A 16,646-nucleotide genomic window follows, 5' to 3' on the forward strand; every position below is an offset into this window, starting at 1 on the left:
TTCATAAAATTTTTAATATTATGAATTTGAAATAATATGATAGAAATGTATCACTAAAATTTTAAGACCTAGTAAAATCTCTTAACAATATAACAGGATTAGTAATATGAATCACATAACTATCATGATCTCGAACAAATCTACATCTGAGAATAGTTCTAATTAATTATAAACATTGATCTTAAAAAATATTTCTGCTTTCATTGTAAACAAAATATCTCAAGAAATAAATTTTTGAGAATTTAACACAAATTATTGAATTCAAAACATTGAACTAACTAAACAATTCTGATTCCTCTTCAAGAAAAAATGTTACATCTCTATTGAAAAATAGTTGGAAGTGCATCTGTTATGACCTTTATGCCCACACTTTTCACAACGATTTGAGATTGTGAAAAACTTTTTGCTACTTTTCTTTTATCTTTCTGATAGTCGTTATATTTTGGAGGCAAAATCACATCTTTCAACCCCTTCGGTGGTACATGTCAATATCTTTTATCGGACATTGAACATCGTGGCATTTCATAAGTCTTGACTAGTATCTCTTTTTTGTAGTAATCAGAACAGTATGACTTCATTTTCTTTACATGTTTGCTTTTCAAAACAGCAATATTGTACGCACATGGTATCTTGTCGAGCTGAAATCTACAAGAGTTGCATGTTCTATTATCCAATTAAACTATGTATTTTCTTCCTTCTTCATACACACCGTATATGTAGTTAGTTGATTCCCTAACCTGAAAAATATTTTTTAATATAGAGTTACATTAGTCAGCATAATATATGAATCATAAATATTACAGATTAATTACATATAAAGAATGAGTTTTTAAGTGGTGTCATATTTTTACAGATGTATCAAAATGATACATATGATTTCAAGATGTATCACTTTTATACACCTGTTATGAGAAAAAGCTAAAATAGACTGCAAAGTAACTTAGTTATAGTATAATAAATAGTAAATAACTTACCATCATACATGATGACTTTGCCTCGTTCAATTGAAGAATTTGTTGAAACTTACCTCCCAATGAGTTTTTAGTAAGAAAGCTAGGCCGGTCTCTCTTTTTACGATTCCACGCACCAAATAAGATTCTGATCTGTTCAAGAAAATAAAAAATTGGCAGTTTACGTGCCTCAATAAGACGAGAGTTGATACATTCTGGAATGTTGGAAGTCATCATCCTTTTCCTATTTATTGAAACATGAACTCGTGATCACTTTTCATATCCAATATTTTTCAAATATACCTTTAATCTATTGTCAATATTTCCCACTTTACACATAATCTCATCAAAATCATCCAACTTGTACACTTTAGCCATGACAAAAAACTCGTTGGTCAGCTTGTCCTTACTCTTTTTATAATTCATGTAGACATTATTTCAAAGATGTCAAACACATGTAAAATGTGGTATACATGGATAGACTACACTAACTGCCTTGATTATGCTTTCATGTCTATCAGAGACAACACAAATATTATCACGCACACCGAAAGCACACTTAAATTGCTGAAAAAATCATGTTAAGGAGGAATCATTCTCAAAATCTACAACCCCATATGCAAGCGGCAATATATGACCCGATACATAACACCAACCAAACATTATGTCTAATTTATATAACAATTAGCTTTGATAGAAAGAAACATAAAAGAATCACTACGTGCAATACTTGCTCCATCAAGTGTGCTAGCTGAAAAAGAATGTTTCCTTATATCTACTCATGTGACTATCGTCTACTACCACAACAGGCCGACAATACACAAATCTCCTAATAAATGGATGTAATGCTATGAATAGATATATGAACTAATTATTCGGAGACTTATGCATCCATGTATGTGAATTAGGATAAACAGAATTCAACATGTATATGTAGGTAGGCATTTTCTTATATCCGTTTGTTGGTCGCCTTCTCAATATCTTTAATGCACGTTCTTTAGCATGCCACGCCTTCATGTAATCTATGTCTAAACCAAGTTTTATTTTTATATCTTCAATAATGTCACTTGGTGTGATTATTCTTTTATGGTTCAATAACTTTGGAGCCTTTATTCGAGCTACAAAAAAAATTATTGCATGCTTCTAATAAAAAAATTTGTCCATTAATGGAGAACTATGTCATCATTGAAATAACGTACTACGAATGTATCAGAACCAAGCTTACATGAGGCCTTGAATAACAAACTACATTCCGGAGATTTGCATGTCAACATATAACTAAAAGAAAAGTCAATAAAATGTATCACAAATATGAATATCTGTTATTCTATTAATATATGTATCACATAAGGAATATATGTCTCTCACTACTTTTACAACATGTCACACTATTTAAATAATAAATAAAAATTTTGAGAATAATCATATGTTTTCATGTATGCTACAGATTTTATATACATTTGATCATTTTGATTTCATTGTGAAATACAACCAGATGTTTCACAGAAGATTTACATGTGTTTCATACTATAACTAAATGTATCACCTTTTTTATTGAAAAATATACTCCATATATATCATATAAATCACCATAATATACATATACTAATAACCTGTTTATCATACATATGAATCACCTTTACATTATTAAATCACAAATTTTGTTATGCTTTGTCAACAAAACACAATGCACAATAAGCAAAAAAATATATGAATCATATATGACAACACACTATATATAGATCCACGTTTATAAAAGTATCAAAAAACTTAACTTGCAAAAACTAAAATCAACAATGTTGGGTAATTTAGGAAAATGTATCACTACAATTTTCAGATGTATCAATAACAAATAAAATCCAAAATTGACGATGAACAAGTAAAATCTAACCTCTGTTTGTCAGATCTCTCAACTTTGAAATTGAACCTGTGCTTGATTGCATAGTTATGCATTACCGATACAAGAGTTGCCTTGTTTTTATAATTTTGTTTAACTTTCACAACAACGTTATAACAATCAGTTATTACTTCTTCACCACCCATATTAATAACTAGCAACGATTCAATGTTACCAACTACAGCTAGTGCAAGTCCAGACGACTCAACAATATCAAGGCACTCAATTGTCATATCAATCGCATCGAAATCATCACTATCTATTACAATACACTTATTGTAATGCACAATGGATATTTTTTGAATCCAGGTTCTTGTTTCAAAATCTGAAGAAAAAGTTTAACAACCATATCATTATGATTCTCCAACGCTGATGAATTGCCTTGAACAACGTATTTTGCATGAATTTTTCAGAGATACATCAATTTTCAATTGAATTGATATATCATTCATTAAATCTTGGTACGAAGTTCTTTCATGAATGACAATACCGTCGACCCGATAGTTATCGTACCTAGTCACTGAAACCCAGACCCCAGAATAATAAGACAGTCATGAGCTCCATTGAAGTTAATCAAATAATGAAGAAGGAAGAATGAAGATTTTTTTTGTTAAAATTCAAAACGATTGAGCTTGTAATCTGATTTGCTTTAAAAGATTTGGTTTTCTTCAAATTTTAAATCTGGTAGGAAGGAATTGCGAATGTTCAGTTTGTAATAAATTGAGCGTGATTTGCATGGAAGAGTAAAACAAAATTTGTTACTTCCTAAAATAAATATCTATTCTATTTTAAATGTATCAATTTTTATCCGTATCACCTTATACCATATGTATGATGATTTCAAAAATTCGAGATAAGATGTAATTAACTAAATAGTTGGATAACATGTAATATCATTTAAATATTCAGAGATTTATGTAAGTTTCCTTTACTTTAAAGTGGATGACTTAAATGATTGTCCCAAAATGGGGTTCCAATGCACTTGGGTCATTTCCCAATTAATGAATCGAGATTGCCTGAGAAAATGAGAAAGGATCACCAGTTAGGCCTCTTGGTTCAACCATACAAAGGTGCAATATGGTTTACATGCCCAAATTCACCATTCAAATCTACATCCGCAAACGAAAAGCCCAAAAGAAAAATGTAATTAACCTGCTAAATTACGATAGTACAATTTCAAAAATGTGCATGTTAATGGCATTCTAGTGCTTGTAAGTTCCAACTTCCAGAATATTTGTAAACCACACAAATATCCTGAGGTTATTATATAGTTATACATAACTAACTTTCCAATAAAGAATGAAACACCATACCTTCCCCTTTTTATAGCTTCTCTCTATATATAGAGTAAAAGAAGCCTCATTTCTTTGCAACGTCTCTCTAAACAACTCGCCCTGCATTGCAGGGAGGGCATATTAATTAGGTGCACAATCGTTCGAGCGTAGCCATTTTTTCGTGGAACGTTCTCCTCCAAAGAATGACGGAAGAGGAAGTCAGCTCCACAATCACCATCACCATGAACAACAACAATAACAATAAATCTTCGGTTGATGACAACATTGTCGATCAACCACAACCAGTTGTCAAGGAGAAGAAAAAGCATGGTGCTTTTAGCTTCCTCAGAGCTGCATCACTCAAGCTCCGTCGTCGTCGTTCCCTTGATCTAAAGCAACAGAAATTTTCCCTTGATCTAAAGCAACAAAAATTTTCTCAGGTACGTATGCCTAGAATGTTTCATTAATAAGTTTCACTTTCTCTTTTAAGATGACTATTCAGATTCAGATTCTAATTCTGTTAGTAGATTGACTTTGTCAAGGGCGTTTCAATAAAAATAAAATTAGAGGTTAAAGCCAAATTTTAATAAGAATATTTAAATGTATACTCATACATCATAAAATATTCAAATTTTAATAAGAATATTTAATTAAATGTATACTCATACATCATAAAATATAATTTTGATTTGTCTTTTTCTTTAAGATTTGAGTTGTTTAATTCAAAATTCTACAATATTTTTTATAAGACATAAAGCAAATGTCTTACTTGTCTCACGCCTGAGTCAGCCCTGACCTTCCTTAGAAAGGTGAATTTGAATTGTTGAATATATGTGTCATTTTGGCATATTATCATATTCCCTTGCTTATAGGATGAAGCACATGGAACTCTTCAACTTTTAGACATGCACTCATCCACTGATTTCTTAATTCTGAATACCTCAGGATGGGGAACCTGTTGCCGATTCAAAGGGAGAAAATTGGAAGAAGTTGGTAGGCTCAATGAGGCCTTTACATCTCCAAGACAACCAATCACCTCCAAATCCTCGCCCACCGGTGAAATCTCCATCTATGCCTGCAGAATTCTTTGAACAGTTTTCCTCGCCGTACTCTGTCTCACCCTCATCGTCCTCTGCTGGCACGATGAGTCAGTATGCATCAGCAAATAATCTACAAGAGCTCTACGGGGAGAGGGACGATGAGGAGGAGGAGGAGGATCCTGACCAGGCATTCGATGCATATGGAGCAGACGACATGATTGATGCGAAGGCAGAGAACTTCATTGCTCAATTTTACGAACAAATGAGGCTTCAACAGTGATTCGCAAAATCAATCACAAGGATCAAATTCATTTTCATTTCCTTTTGTAGTAGTATAATTAATTCAAGTACTCTACATTCTTTTAGCAAAGGTATCATATTTCAGGATTAATGTAGAAATGTCAATGCCTTTTGCTCTAATGTCTCTTAGATCTCCACGGAATAATCAGTTCCAAAGGAGCAGGTCTTTTTTCTATGTTGCACTCTGTTTGGAATCAAGAAACAAGTTAAAGAAAAAACAAAATATTTGAATTCTTTCATTATGTTTGTTCTAAATGGGCTTAGGTAAACACAATGGATCACATTGTAATTAAAGAATATGAATCCGATCTAAGAGAAACTTTTTGTAAAGATAAAATTATTGTCCTACTATTTTGCCATCATCCTTTACTCTTTTTTACCAGTGATGATACACATACTCCGTTCACTTGTATGAGTCACATTTCGTTTCACAAGTGTCAATTTGACTTATCCTCCAATCAATGACCTTGTTGGCCTAAAACAGTCCAAGAATACACTTGATGAAATATGATATTGCCTGCTTTTGGCGAAGCCTACAAGCTATTTCCCAAAAGACATCACGCTTTCAAGAGTATCCAACATCTTATAAATAACTCATTTCTTTTCAACTATTAATGTGAGACTTTGTTTGCATAATCAACATAGTTTGATCAACTTGAAGTTCCAGACCAGTTATTATGAAGAAAAAAGAAGGTAGAAAAACAAAATCATGTTCATTGCCAGGCTCAGATATTGAAAATACACAGAAAATTTAGCACAAAGTTGGGTCTAAAGATGTTCAATTTTGGCAAATGTTCATCCAGCCCTTTTTATCTTTTTGTTGAGAAAGTGAGATGAGGAATCATAAAAGAAATAGCTTTCTACTAAAGACGAGACGATCAACAAAAGTCAATCTCCGACAGAACGGTTGACATCTACTACAAATCAATTACTACTAGCTAAATCTATTACAAATCAAAAGGACAAATCAATTTCATAGATTATGATAAGCAAACAAGGCATGAAAAATCACAACAACAAATTTTGGTCAACCATTAACTAGAGGAAGAATGACTTTAAAGCTTGTAAGGAAGAAATTAATCTCAATTGTAAACATTAATAAAATGACATTCAATCAAATTAGAATTGACAAAAAAATGAAACAAAACATCCTAAGTACAACATATGAAATTAGACCTGTCACCAGTTACCTCTATGTCTTCACCTTCCTCTGTATCTTACAACTTTCAAAACTCACAAACAGATCATGTTGACTCGCAGGATAGCCCGATGCACAAAGCATTCCGTGTTAGCAGGGTCCGGGAAAGAACCGCATTCTCCGTCAATAGCCATGGATAATTTCTGAGCATTTATTCTTGAACCACCTTAGTCCATTCCTAATTGAAGTTTTGACCTTGCCTTCAATAGTGTAAACTTTGTATTTTGCTATTCTCTTTCGTCTCTTCATCTCTGGATCATTGAATCCCCATGGCTTATTTGATGAAGGTGCTGCTGCCACCTGACTCGGCCACGTTCCCCTGCTCGTCACTCCTGCCAGATCCGGTGACCGAGCTCGACTTACCTAAACAGGTGAACAGCAGCAGCCGAATCAGAATTTTCATTAAGCAAATTCAAAATATAAACACGCTAAAAAGCAACATTTACTATATAAAGGATCAACATTTAGATAAAACTTATTTTGACCACATAGATACTCAAATAAACCACTTGCACCCCTAGCTTCGCATTGCAAGCAAATCTAGAATTTTAAACTTAACGTGTTTTACTTAAAAGTTTTTCAACATTATGAGTTTGAAATCTAAAAATTTTGCACATACATATATTTATCTTTGGTTCGCATTTTAAAAAAAAATATTAAGTTCAGATGAACATTTGCTCGTGCAAATTACCTGGTTGTTGTTGACTCCTCTTCCGCTAACGATCTCCAGTCTACGGTCACCGGAGCACTGGAAACTCTGCCGGCACTCTTCCATACTTGGTCGTAGGCTATTTATTATGTAAAAGTGTGCAAAAATGTAAACTTGCCAAGAGGATATACAGACATTCAAGAATAGTCTAGGGGTGTTCATGGATTTGGTTAAAACCAAACCGAACCGTAAACTAAATCAAAACGATTAAAAAAACTGACGTTTAGTTTGGTTTAGTTAGGTTTGGTTTTAAATTTAAAAAAACCGATGCTATTTGGTTTAGTTATGATTTTACTTAAAAAAATCGTGAAAATAACCAAATCGAACCGAGAAATTGTATATATTTATATTATAATTATTTATAAATAAAATATAAATATTTTATTAAATTTAATTTAAAACTAAATTTTAATTTATGTCTAGCCCAACCAATACTTGAGCCTAATTGCCCAAAGCCCCAAACTCAAGTCCAACTCTACCTACTATTACTAATAAGTTAATTCTACGGTCCCTACCTCACTTTTTCTACTTCAGCTTTCACAATACGAATTACCATGGTACCTGATTCAAATGATAGTTTTATGTCTCCTTGTTTATTCAATCGTTTTCTATATGATTAGCTCACCTAACTAGTCATTAAAATAAACAGATAATTCAAATTTGCCCAATTCTGTCTCTTCTTGCAGTACACTGCAACAAAATATAAAGCTTTATTTTGCAATGTACATGTATGTGTTTGTATGTTGTTGGATAATCTTAGTGCCTACAATACAAAGTTGGTGTTTTTCATCTCAATATTGATTTTGTTTAATGTGTTTGTTCTGATTTTTAAGAGTTATAGAGTCATTTGTCTATCACTGTACAAATATTTCATGAGAAATTGTTCAATATGATACTCTTTTCTACGGGTTAAAAAAAAGAGTCTATTCTAGAGATGGTTGGAGTATGCTAGTGAATAACCGAAAAAATTGAAAAATCGAACCAAACCGGTAAGAACCAAACCGACAGTTATTTTCTTTTTGTGGTTTGGTTTGGTTTGGTTTTAGAAATTCAAAAACCGACTAAATTGATTTTAGTTATGATTTTAGCCACTAACCGATCCAAATCGACCCATGAACACCCCTAAAGAATACCTTTGGGAATGTGAAATGGTATTATAGTAATAGGCTATCTAAATAAACTATTGAAGGAAAACATTTTAGTATATCTGTAAATTTAAATAATTCTCCTTATATAAAAATATGTGACAGAGCATCTCTATTTATAATACTAGTAAAATTAAATTATAAAATCTTATCTAATATAAATTTGGAGACTCAGTCCACAGTCTGAAGTGTATGCTTGTGATTCTGTGCGTTGCTAGGACTTAACGTATCAGCTACTACCATCGGACAACGTAATTCACGGTGATGGTAGATATGGTTCTTATGTTTGTGGTGTCGTCGGGGCCTTGTCCCGACATAATTATTGACTCATGGCAATAAAGGTTTTGTACTCTTTGATAATGTCTTTTTCAAATGTTATGGATTTTTAAAATTCTTTTACATGATCGTTTTGAACTTCACTACTCATAAATAAATTTTAGTTTCGCAAAAAAAAAAGAATTTGGAGAAACAAATTCTAACTAGAAATAATTAAACAAATATCAGATTTAAAATAAATTTAATTTTCTACTCTAAGTTTGAATTATTATTTCAATAATTATAGTACTTAAAACTTTTTTTGAGAAAAAAAAAAAGGTGAGGCACCTGGAAGATGGAACAGAACTTTAGCTGTAATGTGCTTGTTTTTTTTTCTAAAGATTAGATTCTATAATGGTGGTATCCCAGTACTCGATGACACTTTATTTTTTCAATTGGAACATTATTTAAGTAGGGGTTTTTTATGACTATTTCGTGATTCGTACTATGGTGCTATAATTAATTAAATGGACGTTTGAAAATTATGGTGCCTGGGATTTATTATTATGTCGTGCCAACCTCGATGTTGTCGATCTTGTCACCTTAAAAGAAATCATAATTAATTTCGGTTGGTCATGATAAGAGAAGTCGATAATTATATTATTCTAGTTACACAAAAGGGTATCCAAAGTGATTATTCATATTATTTTAAGGAAAAATTCAGAAATAGCAACCCTCTAGTTTTAATTATAAATTTTATAGTAATAGTTTTATAATTACGAAAAGTAGAAAATTGTATTTTGTATTTAAGTAAAATATTGCTATAAAAATACATATACAAATATATATGTATTACTCATAAATACATATGCACAACTGGAAAATACATATTCTTCTATTACTATGAAGTGGGTAAAATATTGCTACTTTTACTATAAGTTGTAATTTTGAAAAGTGTTGCTATTTAATATAATTATAATCTTAAGGATGTAGTTTCTGTAATTTTTCCTTATTTTAATATTAACAGACATAGCTATCAAATTTTCATGCCAATATTCAGAATGTTAATTGAACATGGTCATGAATGGGTGTAGGTCGTGTGGATATGAAAATTTGGATTTTCGGATTAAAGAAATTACAATTTAAATTTAATTGAGAAGAGTATATTTGAGCTATTTGTATAATGAAAAAGGTATAAATAAATTATTTTTTAATGAATGATATTTTGATCTAAATCACGTATTTTATATACATATATTTGAACTTTTTTTCTTAATTAAATAAGTGTCATTGATTTATTAGTTCACATGACTCTAACCATAAATAACATGACCCATCTGATTAACCCAAAAACAGCTAACTATTTGAGTTCACATAGTTCAATAACTTTATTGTATATAAATTAATTTTAGTTATGACGATTTTGGAGTTACAAAAATAATTTTATAACTTTTCTGTTATTAAAAATAAATTGTGATCATCGATAAAAATCAATCCAAAAATATAATGCAGAGTGTGCGATAATTGATTCAAATATATTGATAATGGTAAGTGTTTAATAAGTTGTGTGTAAAATATATCAACCCACTCATTTTGGTCAATGTATTGATGATGTAAAAGTTGCTTAATATTGGTCAACCCACTAATTTTGGTCAGAGACACCCATGCCCAAGAACACCTAGGTCTCCATAGATTTATCCTACACATAGTACTAGCTTTTTAGTATTTCCAGCATCAATTATAGTTCCCAAGTAGAGAATTGGACATCTATTTCTCTATTCCTCCTAATTTGTATGATATAATTTGATTGGAGATAAAATTCAATCTTTTCTTTTAAAATCTAGATATTTTTTTTAATATCATCAAAATAGAGAAACCTAGCTAGTCAAAGCTCCAGTGTGTGATTGAGAAATCCATAAAAATGTAGTGAGATAGAGAACAAAGATTACAGAATTATCAAAATCTGCAGCTTAGCTTTAATGCATTCATCAAGACAGTATTTATATGAGTACAAAGAAAAAATGAGGAAAATATCTAGCTAATTGAGACAACTCATGCTAGCTGTATATGAGCTAACTAACTAGTGCTCCACCTGTATCTGTACAGCTAACTAACTGACTAACTGACTAACTAACTAATCAATTAAATAATAAATCTCAATACCCCCCCCCCCCCCACAAGTTGGAGGTACGGGAGCACAACTAACTTGCCAAGAATGGAAGAATGTTTGGTGCTTGTTAAGGCCTTGGTCAAGATTTTTGTCAGGTGAGCATGAGTCACAATGTGATGCATTGAAATAAGCCTCTTGTAGAACTTCACGCACATAATGACAATGTACCTTGATATGCTTAGTGCATTCATAGAAAACTAGATTTAAGGCTATATACAGGGGTAACTAACTGTCACAAAAATAGGAATAGGTGTATGAAAAGGGGAAATGAGTTCTTGAAGTAATCTGCTCAACCAAACTAGTTCACCAACAAGTTCTATAAGAGACTTATACTGCATCTGCAGAGGATAAGGAGATGGTCTCTTGTTTTTTGGACTTTCAGCTAATGAGACTATGTCCCATCAGCATCAAATAGCCACTTACAGACTTTCTGAAATCAGGACATGCAACCCAATCAGAGTCAGAATAGCCCTTAATAGTGTAATCAACATCTTTGGATAGGAGAAACACTAGTGTAGGATCAGATTTGAGGTATCTCAACAGATGAAATACAACTTTTAAATAAGGTTATATGGAATCTTGCATAAACTAACTGAGGTGTTGTAACACTATAGGCTATATCAAGTCTGGTGTTAGTGAGAAAATTGAGTTTTTCTATCAACTTTCTATGACAAGTGTTGTCTGAAAAGCTCCTTCATTTGCTCTTAGCTTGATAGTAGGATCTAAAGGGGATGAGAGAGGACAGTAATGTTAGCAATCATGTTCCTTTAGCAAGTCAAGCACAAACTTTCTTTTAGAAATGATCAGACCATCATCAGGTGTGTGTCGTACCTCTAATTCTGGAAAATAATATAGATTGCCTAGATCCTTGATCTTAAACTTGCGATGCAAAAATTTTTGAAGTTCCTCTATCTGTGCAAGATCATTTTTTATCATAACTGTGTTATCTACATAGATAGCCATATAAATTAATGAACCTCCTTCCTTTTTATAGAATAGAGAATTGTCATACATTGAATACACATAAATACTTGAGCATAAAACTTCAGTTAATTTGGCATGCCACTGTCTGCATACTTTTTTTAATCCGTAAAGAGACTTATTAAGCTTACACACTTCATTGGAAGAAGGTAGGACTAGACCAAGTGGTGCTTTTATATACACTTCTTCAAGTAAATTTTCATGAAGAAATACATTATTCATATCAAGTTAGACAAAATGCCAACCTTTCTTAATTGTTGTGGCAAGTAAGGCTATAACTGTGGTCATCTTGACCACAAGAGAGAGTTTTAGTGTAATCTACTCCTGCGTGTTGAGTGTAACCCTTCACAACTAGCCTTGCTTTAAATATTTCTATACTCTTATTTGTTTTGTGTTTTACCTTATAAACCCATTAACAACCTACAACTTTCTTTCCAGGTGGTAACTCAACCAAATCCCAAGTGTTGTTCAAGTGAAGGGCTTCAAATTCTTGTATCATGGTTGTTTCCCACCTAGGATCTATAGTTGTTTCCTCATATAAAGTTGGTTCCCTGTCATTGCAAATATTTTTTACAAGCATTTGACTCTGAGGGCTTAAGACATCAGAGTCTTCATGATGATCATTAGGGAAAAGTACAATGAGACACGTCTTGTTGGTATCACAAATGGAGTGGTTTGAGTGGGGTTTCAAATTAGGTATGGAGTGAATGTAGTCAACCATATGAGTAGGAGTTTTGTGTCCTCTGGTGGACCTTTTAAGTTTAGGATGTTGGTTGATGATATGACAATTAGGATGAGTGTTATTCAAACTAGTGAAAGTGGTGGTTTGAATGTTAATTTCAGTAGTACAGGCAGGGGTAGAGGATGGAATAGGTTCAGGATCAAGTGACAAGTCAGTTAAGGATCTTTTGTGTGAGGTATAAGGATAAGTAGTTTTGGGATAAAATAAAGAATTATTTTATTTCATATTTGGTTGGAGGTATTAGTTAGTATCGAGATTATTTATCCTATCATTTACATTATAGTGATGGGATAAGTTATCCCTTATACATGGTGGGATAACTAATTCCAGATAATTTCTAAATAACTTAACCTAAAATTAATTATCCCGAGATAACTCTTTCCCAATCAAATGACCCTTAAAGTAACTCTTGTCCTTCTAGATTATGCTGGAAAAGGCTATGCATGTTCACTACCAGGATCAGGTAAGACATAATAAAAGGAATAAACTCCAAGGCAAAGGGAAAAATAGGTGTAGAAGAAGTACTAGAGGCCTCTTCATTGAAGGGCCCTGCAGCAAACAACACACTCTAATGAAACTAATATTGCAATTGAAGTGCAAAGTCAAACTATGAAAAGAGATCAAATTATATTTAAATAAAGGTATGTACAGAACCCTCCCTAAACTAATCTCTGAACCAAGTATCACTCTACCTACTTGTGTTTATAACTTTGTCTAAAAGGATTTGTTAAAGGTCAATGCCCCCGAGTCTAAAATCCATGAGTCAGAAGCCCCCGAGTCTAAAATCCATGAGTCAGACTTATTTTTGAAACATTCACAAGACAGGTTTCCGAAATGGGAAAAGGCTTAAATATGCCATCGAACTATCAAAAATGACTCATTTATGCCATCCGTTAAAAGTTTGGCTCGTTTATGCCGTCGTTGTTACAAAATAGGTCCATCCATGCCATTATTTATTAACGGTGATTTTTCAAAAACATCTTTGTCACGTGTCATCTTAATAGATGTCCACATCATTAATTAAAATAACGGAAAAAGGCTCAAATATGCCATCGAACTATCGAAAAGGCTAATTTATACCATCCGTTAAAAGTTTATCTCGTTTATGCCATTGTCGTTATAAAACAGGTTCATCCATTCCATTACTTGTCAAAGGTAATTTTTCAAAAACAGCTTTGCCACGCGTTGTCTTCCTAGAGGTTCACATCACTAATTAAAATTATGTGATCGTCCCAATTAAGTTAACTAAACAACTAAATATATTTCGAGATATTCTTAAGCCAAGCTCCAATAACTTTAAAAATAAGTGAGGCCTAAAATATTCTTTTGCCAAGCCTTAAAATTCTCAAAATGACTAGTTAATCATTCTCTGTTGCATATATTTTGATTGATTAATGTTTGTGCTTCAGGAATTTTTCATTCAGTGCTATGACAGGTGATCTTCCTCAAAGATTCAAGGCACTGGCTATTATGAACAAAATGTAGGAGAAAATAAATCAATTCTTATTGATTTATTTTAATTAATGACGTGGACCTCTAGTTAGACGACGCATGGCAAAACAGTTTTTGAAAAACCGCCATTAACAAGTATTGGCATGTATGAACCTGTTTTATAACGGCGATGACATAAACGAGTCAAACTTTTAACGGATGGCATCAATGAGTCATTTCTGATAGTTCTTTCTCTTTTGTTTTAATTAATGATGTGGACCTCTAGTAAGATGACATGTGGAAAAGCTATTTTTAGAAACCACCATTAACAAGTAATGGCATGAATGAACCTGTTTTGTAACGACGATGGCATAAATGAGCCAAACTTGTAACGACTGACATGGATGAGTCATTTCTGATAGTTCGATGCCATATTTGAGCCTTTTCCCTTCCGAAATCAATGGAAGATGTACAAACTAAAGTACCAGCAAAATTGATTGTACCACTAGAGTTTTCAAGATTTTGAAAACTTTCCCATTTATGCTCATTTTTAGAACTGTTATAGCATGTGCTGATCATATTGGCCTTTTGTAAGGGTCACATTGAACTTTTCCTTAGAATCAGTGAGATAAGAATCAGATGAACAACTTATTACCAGGTGTAGAATATTTGACCCCCGGAGGTTGATTAGTGTTGTTGGAGTTTTGTGGATAACCATATAACCTGTAGCACTTTCCCATGACATGGCCAGATCTCTTACAATACTCATAGAATGACTGGGACTAATTCATGTTATTATATTGATATCCAATGATTGTTGATTGTTTGATAGAAAGTTGGTACTGTAGGTATTTGGTTTACTAGTACTGACGTAAAGAGAGATGGATTCAACATTGAGACTATTTGAGGGTTTGATTTCTCTTTGTTGTTCATCTTGTACCAGAGAAGAAACTTGTCATTGAAGGCAGGGGATTCATCATGAGGATGCTAACTCGTGAAGACTTTATTTAAGCCCATCAAATACTGAATTAATCTTTGATCATGTTCAGCTTTATCTAGGTAATCCTTTGCTCCATAGGTGTAACTACATTTGCATTGAGTCTTTGGGGACTGAGTTCCTCCCATAACTTCTTCATTTTGGTATAATAACCAGTAATATCCAATGACCCTTAGGATAAATCATTTATCTCTTTCTGAATTTGATATAATTTTGCACCATTAATGTATTCATATCAATCTTTCAAGAGTTCACCAGAATCAACAACAAACTCAACGCTATATGTGATCTTCTCTGAGAGTGAATTCAGAATCCAAGTGGTGATCATATTGTCACATCATTCTCACTGTCTATACTTTGAATCATCAGGCTTAGGTGTGCACATTCCTCATTAATGATGCATAACTTGTTCTTCACCATTGTAACACGCCTCTTCTCCAAGAGCGAAAATTAATTAAACTTAAAGCAACTGATGCAAGCATCGCACCGGGATTATCGGAGGATGAATGTATAAAGGATTGTTTGAGTCACAATTGACCTGTTCAGATTCACCACTAACCGCCATAATGAAGCAAAATTTTAAAAAAAAATCTCCATACAAATTGGAGAAAAAATAAAAACAATTCTACTCTGCAAGCTTAAATTCCCAATATAATTAAGCTTTTCCTTGTTTGTGGTAGAGAAAAAATGATAGCAAATATGAAAATTTTCAAATAATGCAAATGAAAATAGATGGGGAAGAAGAAAAACCCACAAATCGAAGATACGTAGCCTTGCAAACTCTGATACCATATCAAAATAGAGAAACCTAGTTAGTCAAAATTCTAGTGTGTGATTGAGCAATTCATAAAAATTACTATATATTTAAGAGAAAATTATTAGGTTTGGTCGTCCTCACACTACTACATATTTACACTTATTGTGGACCCCACAAATAATAAAAATTACTATTGAATTTCACACATTATTGCAACAATTAGACCAACCACGTGTGGATGCTACTTTTTGGAAATAGAGGTGGATTCCACAAAATAAAACAATCACCAATTTGTAAAAAATATTGAACTATAAATTTATTTGATGTTCTACATAATGTGGCAACACCACAATCACACAACCTAATAAGGTAATTTTTTAGTTTTTATTTTATGTGACACTTTTTAATCCACACAATATAAAAATAAATAAATTTATAATATTAAATATTTTATAGCTACAAAATTATTTTAATTTTAAATTAGTCTTATTAATTATATTTTAAAAATATAAATTTAAATGTATATATCTTAGGGTTCTATTTTATCAAATTAACCTTATTAATTATACTTTAAAAATATAAATTTAAATATACATATATCTTGTTTAGTCATCTAATGATAGGAATATTATTGAAATAACATATTAAAATCCTTTTGATTTCATTAATAGGACAATTAAATTGAAACAAATCTTTTTAGAAAGAGGGCCAACTAAACTGAAATAAAGAAAGTATTTTTTGGAATGAACTAAAAAAAAGTGTTTATTTGATGTTGTAAATAACGCGGAAACACCACAATC

General features: G+C 32.1%; 2 protein-coding genes across 2 annotated transcripts; one reads left to right on the top strand and one right to left on the bottom strand.

Moving 5' to 3' along the window:
- Positions 1–4,177: 4,177 nt before the first annotated feature.
- Positions 4,178–5,700, top strand: LOC107864083. The gene is made up of 2 exons (XM_016710346.2): positions 4,178–4,561; positions 5,067–5,700. The coding sequence occupies exons 1-2, from the start codon at positions 4,325–4,327 to the stop codon at positions 5,439–5,441; spliced, it is 612 nt and encodes a 203-aa protein (XP_016565832.2). The 5' UTR covers positions 4,178–4,324; the 3' UTR covers positions 5,442–5,700.
- An 811-nt stretch (positions 5,701–6,511) lies between these two features.
- LOC107864084 lies at positions 6,512–7,568 on the bottom strand. The gene is made up of 2 exons (XM_016710347.2): positions 7,351–7,568; positions 6,512–7,022 (listed from the first exon to the last, which is right to left on the bottom strand). The coding sequence occupies exons 1-2, from the start codon at positions 7,528–7,530 to the stop codon at positions 6,783–6,785; spliced, it is 420 nt and encodes a 139-aa protein (XP_016565833.2). The 5' UTR covers positions 7,531–7,568; the 3' UTR covers positions 6,512–6,782.
- Positions 7,569–16,646: the final 9,078 nt, after the last annotated feature.

This window comes from Capsicum annuum, chromosome 3 (assembly GCF_002878395.1).
Source record: "Capsicum annuum cultivar UCD-10X-F1 chromosome 3, UCD10Xv1.1, whole genome shotgun sequence".
Classification (NCBI taxonomy): domain Eukaryota; kingdom Viridiplantae; phylum Streptophyta; class Magnoliopsida; order Solanales; family Solanaceae; genus Capsicum; species Capsicum annuum.

What these genes read in the sequence shown, in the direction of transcription:
- LOC107864083 (XM_016710346.2), top strand. Translation starts at nt 4,325, where the DNA reads ATGACGGAAGAGGAAGTCAGCTCCACAATCACCATCACCATGAACAAC. An exon ending in AGCAACAAAAATTTTCTCAG is followed by an intron (nt 4,562 to 5,066) that starts GTACGTATGCCT and finishes TGAATACCTCAG; the next exon opens with GATGGGGAACCTGTTGCCGA.
- LOC107864084 (XM_016710347.2), bottom strand. Translation starts at nt 7,530, where the DNA reads ATGAACACCCCTAGACTATTCTTGAATGTCTGTATATCCTCTTGGCAA. An exon ending in GAGGAGTCAACAACAACCAG is followed by an intron (nt 7,023 to 7,350) that starts GTAATTTGCACG and finishes TCACCTGTTTAG; the next exon opens with GTAAGTCGAGCTCGGTCACC.